This window comes from Hibiscus syriacus, unplaced genomic scaffold, assembly GCF_006381635.1.
Source record: "Hibiscus syriacus cultivar Baekdansim isolate YM2019G1 unplaced genomic scaffold, ASM638163v2 tig00110548_pilon, whole genome shotgun sequence".
Classification (NCBI taxonomy): Eukaryota; Viridiplantae; Streptophyta; class Magnoliopsida; order Malvales; family Malvaceae; genus Hibiscus; species Hibiscus syriacus.
The window spans coordinates 2,269,886-2,281,448 of NW_024062775.1; the positions used below are offsets into that span (position 1 = coordinate 2,269,886).

General features: G+C 34.3%; 1 protein-coding gene across 1 annotated transcript; it reads left to right on the forward strand.

Moving 5' to 3' along the window:
* The first annotated feature begins 104 nt into the window (after positions 1-104).
* On the forward strand, positions 105-2,038 carry LOC120131000. The gene is made up of 4 exons (XM_039148124.1): positions 105-129; positions 183-813; positions 957-1,374; positions 1,970-2,038. Exons 1-4 carry the CDS (start codon positions 105-107, stop codon positions 2,036-2,038), a joined length of 1,143 nt encoding a protein of 380 aa, XP_039004055.1.
* The last annotated feature ends 9,525 nt before the right edge of the window (positions 2,039-11,563 follow it).

Below are 11,563 nucleotides of genomic sequence, written 5' to 3' on the forward strand. Positions count from 1 at the left end.
ACACTTAAGCTTCTCGATTATTCAAGTTTCAGATCAGTGTATCTCGATTCAGGGTCTATACCAAAACGCTCCCTTGGTCATTACTTCAGTTTATAGAAGTAACGATGGCAAACAATGAAGGCTTCTCAGGCAATATCTCTACGAATTGGATTCTAAAATAGGGCATCTCCCTTGGATTTTAGGTGGCGATTTCAATATAATTCTCCACCCGAATGGAAGCTCAGATTACGACATCCTAGGCCCTATTCTTTCTTCAGACCTGAAAGATTTCCAGGATGCTCTTTTGAACCTGGAACTCTATGATCACCCTTTCTTCGGTCCTTTACTAACTTGGAGTAACAAGCAGAAAAACTCTTTCCTCGCAAGGAAGCTTGATCGAGTATTAATAAATTCCAAATGGGCTATCTCTTTTCAGGATTCCCACGTTGAGTTTCTAGCCCCAGGAATTTTTGATCACTGTTTTACAAAAGTATGGCTCAAAAAAGAAGTAGAAGCTAACAGACCAAAGCTGTTTAAGTTTTTTAATTACTGGACACAACACCCTAACTTCTTGGAAGTGATGAACCAAACCTGGCAAATTCCTACCTATGGTAACCCGATGCATTCTCTTTTCAATAAATTAAGGAGGGTGAAAGAATGCCTCAAGGCTCTTAACCAAGCTTCTTACAGTGACCTTTCAGCCATAGTTAAACAAAAAAGAATCGATCTTGAACTGCAACAATTAACAACTCTTCTAGGCGATGGCATTGACAAAGAAATTCTCCTCCAGAATGAGCTGAAAACTCTTGAGGAAGCAGAAGCTCTTTTTTTCAGGCAGAAATCAAGAATTCAATGGCTAAAAGAGGGGGATAAATGAACAAAACTCTTCCATTCCACTGTTGCCCTCAAAAATAAAAGAGACACAATACACATCTCATAAAACTCTTCCATTCCACTGTTGCCCTCAAAAATAAAAGAGACACAATACACATTCTCATTGACGAACAAGGCAATAGACTGGAAACTTATGATCAGATTTCAACAGAGATCATCGATTACTTCTCTAATCTTCTTGGAAAAGTTGATCCTACAGTAAAGGAAACTGATCCAACTCTGTTGAAGAACCTTTTTCACTTCAATTTTCCTGTTGATAAAGCTGATGGACTTGTTAAGGAAGTCACTAAAGAAGAAATTAAAGAGGCATTCTTCAGCCAAGGCAACGAGAAATCTCCAGGTCCTGATGGTTTTTCCCCATTCTTTTTTAAAAAGACCTGGCCTATTATTGAAAGAGACATCAATGCTGATATCCACCAATTCTTTAGAGATTCATTTCTTCTTCTTGCCTTCAATGCTACTGTCATTGCATTAATTCCAAATATTCCTAACCCAAGTAAGGTAAAGGAATTCAGACCAATCTCTTGTTGTTCTGTAATCTACAAAGCCATTTCAAAGATTCTAGTAAGAAGATTAAATTGTATTATGCCTGATCTTGTAACTCTTAATCAAACGACTTTTGTGAAAGGAAGAAGCATCATAGAAAACACGCTCCTTGCTTAGGAATTGGTTAGAGGTTACAACAGGAAAAATTTGTCTCCTAAATGCTCTTTGAAGATTGATCTCCATAAAGCCTTTGGTTCACTCAATTGAAATTTCATCTCAGCTATCTTGAAGGCTATCGGTCTCCTAAGGACCTTTATCAATTGGATCGAAACTTGTTACTCTACATCAAGTTACTCGGTCTCTATTAATGGGAGTTTGACTGGGTACTTTAAAGGAGCCAAATGCCTTAGACAAGGGGCTAAGGGCATTTTCGGCTTTCACCCTAAGTGTAAAAGAATCAACTTGACTCATTTATCTTTTGCCGATGATCTACTTATATTTTGCAAGGGATCAGTTGACTCAGTCATATGGGTTACTAGTGTTCTAGAAAATTTTTAAGAAATGTCAGGACTTCAACTTAATGCCTCCAAAAGTGAATTCTTTGCTGCAGGTATGCCTTGGGGAACTATCGAGAGTATTAAGCAGTCTACTGGTTTTAAACATAGCTCTTTGCCAGTGAGATATCTAGGTATTCAACTGCTTTCAAGAAAAATCTCAGAAAAAGATTGTGTGACACTCATTGATAATATTAAATCGAGATTGCTTCACTGGTCCAGTAAATTGCTCAGCTATGCAGGTCGACTGGAGCTAATCCGAACTGTTATATCTTCTATCTCCAACTTCTGGTGCAGGCAACTTTTCCTACCTAACTCCGTCTTGAAAAAAATTGAACAACTATGCTCTCGCTTCTTCTGGAAAGGATCCGATAAACCAGCTTCAGGAGAACGTGTGAGCTGGAACAAAATATGCTCCCTAAAGTCAGAATGAGGACTCGAAATTAAAGACATGAAGACATGGAATAAGGCTTGTATGTTCACCTTAATCAAACAAATCCTTGCTGGTGAAAGATCATTATGGGTAGCATGGCTCCACAAATATGTTTTAAAGGACAAAGACTTTTGGTCAGTGGAAGTAAAATCCACAACAAGCTGGTGCTTTAGAAGACTCTTGAAACTGAGTCCAGAGGTGCGTAGCTTCCTATCTATGGGTGTAACTTCAGCAAGCTCTATATGGGACTCAATTCGGGAAAAAAAACAGAAGGTTCCACGGCAAATACTTGTTTGGCATCCGCTGCACATTCCAAAATGATAAGTGATTAATTTAGTTAATATTTTACTTTTAAATTACTCTTTAATCATTGATTTTTGTGGCTTATTTGTTCATTTTAATTCATTTTTTGTATAGGACGTAAGATTATGAAAATTGCACAAAAAGGTCTGCAGATTTTTTATTTTCGGAATCAAAGCTGGCTGGAATTCGGATTTGGGTTAAACTCAAATTTAGGATAATATTTTAAACATTATATTTTTATCTTTGTATTTTAGTTTAAATAGGTTTTTAGTATTTTAATTAAGTTTTAGGATATTATTTTTATATTTTATCTTTATCTTTGTATTTTAGTTTAAATAGGTTTTAGTATTTTAATTAGGATTTAGAATATTATATTATTTTTTAGGTATTTTAGTTTAAATAGTTTTAAGTGATTTAATTAGGATTTAAGATGTTTTAGCTTGTTTTTAGGATTTTGAAGGCTATAAATACCCTCTAAGGGTGAGCCTAGAAACATATCTCTCTCATTTGAGAATAAAATCTTATTTTTCTCTATAGCTTTTTCTCTATTTTTTGCATACTTTTCTCTATTATGCTAAGTATGACTTTGGTTATGCTTAGCTAATTTTCTTTCAAGCCGAAGACTAAAGCGAAGACTCAATTCCAAACGTGAGAATTGTAAGGTACTTAAATTGTTTCAGATTTTCTCTCTGTTTTCTGAAGCTTACTTTTCAAATCAAAATTATTTAGACATTGGTCCGGATATTGTTATGGTTAATGTTTGAAGAAGGATTTGCTTATTAAAGCATATTCAACTTCCCGAGAACACACTTAGCAAAATTGTTTACTAAGAGGAAACTGATATCGGAATCAGTTGTTGTTGAAACGGCACAATCCGAGTTGGCAACGAAGAATTGTTCTTGTAAGCTTACGTGAATCTTGAAGTAAAAATTTGTTTTGATGATCCGAGGAATTTGAGGCGAAGCTGAAGTTTGAGACTGCTTTCACAATAAGTTTCTTTTTATCTTAATCTCTTTAATTTGTTTATTTAATTATTTTTTTCTTTTATTTAATTCTTATTTTTTATTTTAACCATAACTTTAAAAAATAATCCTCCTTTTTATATTTATTAATATTAATATTTATTATTATATATTATTTTTCTTTATTTTATTTTATTTTAATATATCTTTTTAACTTCATCTGAAATTCTATCTTTTTCTAAAATCAAGAAAGAGTTTTATTAAATCAGAAACACCACAGTCTCTGTGGATCGACCCTGCTTCTCTATACTACATTTTCATTTTTATTTATTAAGAAGTCAAGAATCATTTTGATAGCAAAACGACGGTTATCAAATTGGTGTCGTTGCCAGGGATTTACGGCAAGTACTAATTTATTTTTCTAGTTTTTGATTTTATGACCAGAATTAACCCAGGTGAATTAATATATCTAGATCCAGAGATCGAAGCACGAGCACGAAGAATCCACGCACAAACGCTTTGAGAAAAGAGAAAAAGACAAGAAGAACAAGAGCAAAGTTCAGAAGCAAAATCAATTCCAGAGACAGACTCTGAAGCAGATACATACAACATCCCGATGACAGAAGAAGAACAAACGATCCAAGAGCTAGCCATAGCTCCTGTCACTCAGATGCCATTATGCATTAATTTTCCTAGTGGCAGGACTCCGTTTTAATTAAAGACAGGACTCGTTCATCTTCTTCCCACTTTCCACGGCTTTCCCACTGAATATCCGTACAAACACTTGTTGGAATTCCATATGGTTTGCACTAGCATGAAACCACAGGGTGTTACCGAGGATCAAATTAAATTGAGAGATTTCCCTTTCTCTTTATCTGACTTGGCTAAAGATTGGTTATTTTATTTACCTCCAAATTCAGTTAATTCATGGGCTGACATGAATTGAATTTTTCTTGACAGGTTCTTTCCAGCGGCTAAAGTAAGCGAGTTGCTAAGGAGAATTATTTCCATTCAGTAAAAGAGCAAAGAAAGTCTTTATGACTATTGGGAGAGATTTAAAAAGTTTTGCGCACGTTGTCCCCAACACGAATTAAGTGAGCAAACGTTACTTCAATACATTTATGAATCTCTTTTACCAATGGAGATGAAAATGGTGGATGCCGCCAGTGGAGGAGCATTAGTTAACATGACCCCAACAACAACAAGGGAATTGATTTCAACCATGGCAGCCAACTCTCAATAGTTTTCGAGTGAACCCAGCCGACGGGTTCACGAGATAAGTACATTTTCCCTTGAAAATAAGTTAGATAAATTAACTGAAGTAGTTAATTCACTTGTTGCAAGAAAATCTGGAGCAACAAGAGCATGTGGGATATGCACAAAGCTAGACCATCCGACGGATTGTTGCCCGCTGATACAAGAAAGAGGCAATACAGAAATCAATACAGTAGGGAACTTTCTAGGTCCTCCACAAAGACAATACAACCCATACAACAATACTTACAATCCAGGATGGCGAGACCACCCAAACTTCAGCTATGCAGCAAATCAGAGACCAACTTATCAACAAAGGCCTCATCCTCAACAACAAATGCAAAACTCATCATTGAAGGAACTCATAGGAAAGTTAGCAATTTCACAAGAAAAGTTCATTGCATCCCAAGAAAAATTCTAAAACCAAACCGAAACACATCTTCAGGAGTTAGATAATCAAGTAAGCCGACTAGCTCAAACTATGGGAAAATTGGAATCACAAGGAAAACTACATTCTCAAACGGAGTTAAATCCGAGAGAAAATGTTAGTGCCATCACACTCAGAAGTGGAAAAGTTATCTCACCCGAAGTTCCAGCAGAAAAAGACGCACATCAGGAAGAACAAGAGGAAACACCACCTCCAGAAATACAAGATACGTCTGAATCACATCTTTCTCTTTCTTCTCATGAAATCACGCCACCAATCTTCCCATAAAGGTTGATGAAGCGTGATAAAAGAGCTGAAGAAAGAGAGATCTTAGAGGTTTTCCAAAAATTTCAAGTCAACATACCTCTTCTTGAAGTAATTCGACAAGTACCAAAGTATGCTCGATTTTTAAAAGAACTTTGCATTACAAAGAGGTAATTAATGGGACATGAAAAGGTAAATTTTGGAGAACATGTTTCTGCAATTTTTCAACGAAAACTCCCACTAAAGATGAAGGATCAAGGTATGTTCGTTATACCTTGCAAAATAGGTAATTTTAAAATTAAACGTGCAATGTGTGACTTAGGAGCTTCAATTAATGTTATGTCATTTTCTATATATAAAATGATTACTAACGAGCCTTTGAAGGAAATAGGAATAACCATACAGTTGGCTGATCGATCTGTGATCTATCCAGTGGGAGTAATGGAAAACATCTTGGTAAAGGTTGATGTATTATTCTTTCCTGCAGATTTCTATGTCATTGACATGGAACATGTTAGGTCGGATTCTTATTCCGAGGTACTCTTAGGCCGACCCTTCCTAAGCACAGTACATACAAAGATCGATGTTAGAAGTGGTATACTAATAATGGAATTTGATGGTGAGATCGTTGAATTTGATGTTTACAAAGCAATGAAATGCCTTGATCATGTTGAAAGAATTAATTTTGTTGATATTATAGATCCTTTAATTGATGAATATATTGAATCTAATTTTTCTTATGATCTTTTTAAGGATCCTGAACTTTGCCACGAAGATTAAGAAAGAGAGTTTGAAAATATTAATTCAATTAATTCTGATTTATCTTTATATTCCTCTAAAACTAAAATTTTACCTTCTGTTTTGCAGGCACCAGAGGTAGAATTGAAGCAATTACCGGAGCATTTGAAATATGTCTTTTTGGGCGAAAATGAAACTTTACCAGTGATCATCTCAAGTAAATTATCCAAATGAGAAGAGGAAGCTTTGGTAGCGATATTGCACTCTCACAAAGAAGCCATAGGATGGACCATTGCCGACATTAAAGGATTAAGTCCCTCGACTTGCATGCATAAGATCAAAGTCGAAGAAGGAGCAAAGCCATCACGTGAAGGACAACGTCGATTAAATCCACTGATGATGGAAGTAGTAAAGAAAGAAATTCAGAAACTCGTTGACACTGACGTAATCTATTCAATTTCGGATAGTAATTGGGCAAGTCCGATTCATGTGGTTCCCAAGAAAACGAGAGTCACAGTGGTCGAAAATCAAGAAGGGGAGTTAGTTCCAACAAGAGTTCAAAATGGATGGCGAGTTTGTATTGATTACAGGAAGTTGAACTCTCTTACTCGAAAAGATCATTTTCCTATCCTATTCCTTTTATATATCAAATGATTGAAAGATTAGCTGAGAAAACTCATTATTGTTGTCTTGATGGTTTTTCAGGTTTTTTCCAAATCCCAGTGGCGCCAGAGGATCAAGAAAAAATGACTTTTACTTGTCCCTTCGGTACATTTGCATATAGACGAATGCCCTTTGGTCTTTATAACCGCACCATCCACCTTCCAAAGATGCATGCTAAGTATATTTTCCGACTATGTGGAGAAGGGCATTGAAGTCTTTATGGATGACTTCACGGTTTATGGTAACTCTTTTAATGAATGTCTTAATAATTTAACTAATGTGCTTAAAAGATGCTTAGAATATAACCTTTTTTGAATTATAAAAAATGTCATTTTATGGTTGATAAAGGGTTAATTTTAGGTCATATTATTTCCTCAAAAGGGATTGTGGTTGATAAAGCTAAAACAAATGTTATACGCTCACTTCCTTACCCCACAACTGTGAGGGAAATTCGTTCTTTTCTTTGCCATGCAGGATTTTACCGCAGGTTTATTAAGGACTTTTTGAAGATAGCACAACCTTTATGCAATCTACTTCAAAAGGTCAAGACTTTGAATTAATTCAAAATGCAAAGAGTCTTTCGATTCATTAAAGGAAAAGCTTATTTTAGCTCCAATTGTTCAGCCGCCAGATTGGAATCATCCCTTTGAACTTATGTGTGACGCATCGAACACTAGCATTGGAGTCGTTCTCGGCCAAAAAAATAGGGAAAGAGCCACATGTCATAGCCTACGCGTCCCGAACTTTGGACTCGGCTCAGAAAAATTATTTGACAACGGAAAAAGAACTTTTTGCTATAATTTTTGCTTTAGAAAAATTTAGATCCTATTTGCTTGGTACTAAAATTACTGTTTTTTCTGATCATGCAGCTATAAGGTATTTGATGAGCAAAAAGGAAGCAAAACCAAGGCTTATCTGGTGGATCCTGCTTTTACAGGAATTTAACTTGGAAATTAAAGACAAAAAGGGATGCGCACATCTGGTAGCAGATCACTTGGGTTGAATTCCCCTTTTCACATCTGAACCACCATTTAGAGAAGAATTTCCTGAAGAAAAACTAATGGTAGCGCAAAGCATAACTCCATGGTTTGCAGACATGGTTAATTATTTGGCCACAGGTAAGTTACCATTAGATTTAACGAGAGCTGAAATCAATCGAATTAAGCGAGAATCTCGATACTATATTTGGGACGATCCTTATCTATGGAAGCACTGCTCGGATCAGGTAATTCGACGATGTATTGTCGAAAGTGAGGTAAACTCAATTTTACAATTTTATCATTCTTACTCTTACAGTGGTCATTTTGGGCCAAAACGTACAGCTCATAAAATTCTTGAATGCGGTTTCTATTTGCCTAACATCTTTCGGGATTCTTATCTATTTTGTAAAACTTGTGAAAGATGTCAACGTACAGGTAATTTAAGCCGTAGGAATGAAATACCGCTTAATTCTATACAAGTTTGTGAAATTTTTTATGTTTGGAGAATCGACTATATGGGTCCTTTTACTTCGTCATTTGGAAATACTTATATTATTTTAGTTGTGGATTATGTTTCTAAATGGGTGGAAGCTAAAGCCACTCGGAATAATGATGCTAAAACTACAATTAATTTTTTGAAAAATATTTTTTCCAAGTTTGGCACGCCACGGGCTATAATAAGCGACAGAGGAACACATTTCATCAACCGAGTAATCGAGTCGCTAATGAAAAAATTTGGAATAACTGAAAGAATTGCTACCGCTTACCATCCACAAACAAATAGACAGTCAGAAGTATCAAATCGAGAAATTAAAATAATTCTTGAGAAAATTGTTAAACCGGACCGAAAGGATTGGAGTTTAAAATTAACCGATGCACTTTGGTCATATCGAACTACTTATAAAGGTCCCATTGGGATGTCACCATACCGGCTTGTTTTCGGTAAACCATGTCATTTACCGGTCGAGTTAGAACATCGGGCTTATTGGGTCGTTAAACAATGTAACATGGACATTGATGCAATTGGTGAAGCTCGAAAATTACACATTCAAGAACTTGAGGAAATCCGAAGAAATGCCTATGATAATGCTCGAATATTTAAAGAAAAAACAAAAGAATTTCACGATAGTAGAATTTCTTTTAAAACTTTTTTTGTCGGTCAAAAGGTTTTATTATTTAACTCCAAATTTAAACTTTTTGCAGGAAAACTCAAATCAAAATGGCTCGGACCGTTTACAGTTGCTCAAGTATTTCCTCACGGTGCTGTTGAAATTGAAGATAACTCAGGAGTACGATTTAAAGTTAATGATCAAAGATTGAAGCCATATTATGCAAATGCTCTGGTTGGTCTAATCGAAGAAATCAATTTAAAGGAACCCACGCTTTGAAAAATCAGGTCGTCGAGCTAACGACGTTAAACAAAAGCGCTTGATGGGAGGCAACACATTTCGTTATATTTTTGTTTTTATTTTTTTTATTTTTGTTTTATTTTTTTATTTTTTTAACGAACTTTATTTCATTCTATTTATTTTATTTTGATTAATTTTATTTTTTTCTAAACAGATCTGAATTTCGATCGAATATTTAACAAAAAAAACAGTGCAGAAAAACTGACTTGGTTCGAACTGTGCAGAGAAATTCGAACAGAATAGTGCAGAAAAAATTGATTTGGTTCGAACAATGCAGAAAAATACACAGCATATTCAAACAATGCAGAAAAATACACAGCAGATTCAAACAATGCAGTGCAAAAAAAAAATAGCGTAGAAAAAAAACAGATTTGGTTCAAACTGTGCAGAAAAGTTCAAACAGAACAATGCAACATCGGACAATCTACTCTACAACAGCTCGTCTTGACGTGGCCGTGATTGCCACTAGATTGGGGAGTATTTTTTTCCCTCTTTTTTTTTAAAAATTTGATTTACGTTTTGGGACTAAACGGAATAAGTGAGGGGAAAAGGATAAGCATGTGTCAAATTTTTCTTGACTTATTTAATCATTTGAAATTGAGTTATTCTGATGTTGATATATTGTAATTGTTGTTGCTAGTCTTGAATTTCACTTTATACTCTTGCTTCCTTTTGGATTATGACCATGTTTTTTACAATGCATATAAACTTTTCTTGTGAGATTTGAGCCTAACGAGCATATATTTTCTTTCTTGCTCATTGTTTGACTTGTGTGTGCCAAACTAATTAGGATATTCTATAACTTGTAATCACAATGCACATCGAGACTACATGTTGAACGTAATGTTTTAATGTGATAGGGGCACCTAGGATAAACCCACTTTTCCCAAAAAAACTTACCCATTTATATATCCACTAGTGAACCACATTTGAGCCTAATTCTCTTTCTTTGTTTTTACACCTCATAATTAAACCCGAAGCCCTTTTTTCCTCTCTTTTCACACCATTACCGAGACTTGAGATCTTGTATCATTGTTGTTTCAGGAAAAAAAAATTAATGTTTAAAAATAAAATAAGTTGTTCACTATATCGAACAGCAAAAAAAAGACCCTTTGTTCGAAAAAAAAGGGAAGAAAAAAAATCGATCGCTTCAATTGTCTTTCATCTATTCTTTTTCCTTGTTTTGTTCTTCATTGCACTTCATGTTAATTCGTGGATTGTTCTTAATTATTTTGATCTCTTGTTTTGGTATTTTAAATCTTTCTTTTCGGTCTTTCCCTACCCTAACCTAAGCCCGTTACACCTTGTTTAAAGACCCCTTGATTATTGCATTATGTTCATTTTCGTGGTGACTGATTGGATTCCAAGCCTATGGTAATATTTTGGTTAGTTTTGGTTTGAGCGGTTCCATTTACCCCAAACACTTTGAGTTGATATGTGTGAATCTTTGTGAGGTATTGAGTCATGTTTCATTAAAGTTGGCAATTAATTGAGATATATTGCCTACTTTAAATTTTCTTGGTTATGTCTTTGCTTGATTGTAACTTGAATTCGACAAATGTCATAGACTTAATTCGATTGGAAGTTTGAGGAATAAATTGAAATTGAAGATGACAACTTATGATTTTGATATGTTAATTGAAGAATGCTTGAGGACAAACATTGAATAAGTGAGGGGGAATTTGATAAGTGCTTAATTGACAACTTATGATTTTGATATGTTAATTGAAGAATGCTTGAGGACAAACATTGAATAAGTGAGGGGGAATTTGATAAGTGCTTAATTTAATTAATATTTTACTTTTAAATTACTCTTTAATCATTGATTTTTGTGGCTTATTTGTTCATTTTAATTCATTTTCTATACAGAACGTAAGATTATGGAAATTGCACAAAAAGGATACAATTTTGCAGATTTTTTATTTTATGAATCAAAGCTGGCTGGAATTCGGATTTGGATTAAACTCAAATTTAGGATAATATTTTAAACATTATATTTTATCTTTGTATTTTAGTTTAAATAGGTTTTTAGTATTTTAATTAAGTTTTAGGATATTATTTTTATATTTTATCTTTACCTTTGTATTTTAGTTTAAATAGGTTTTAATATTTTAATTAGGATTTAGAATATTATATTATTTTTTAGGTATTTTAGTTTAAATAGTTTTAAGTGTTTTAATTAAGATTTAAGATGTTTTAGCTTGTTTTTAGGATTTT

What these genes read in the sequence shown, in the direction of transcription:
- LOC120131000 (XM_039148124.1), top strand. Translation starts at nt 105, where the DNA reads ATGGCAAACAATGAAGGCTTCTCAG. An exon ending in AAACAATGAAGGCTTCTCAG is followed by an intron (nt 130 to 182) that starts GCAATATCTCTA and finishes CTTGGATTTTAG; the next exon opens with GTGGCGATTTCAATATAATT. An exon ending in GCAGAAGCTCTTTTTTTCAG is followed by an intron (nt 814 to 956) that starts GCAGAAATCAAG and finishes CAAAAATAAAAG; the next exon opens with AGACACAATACACATTCTCA.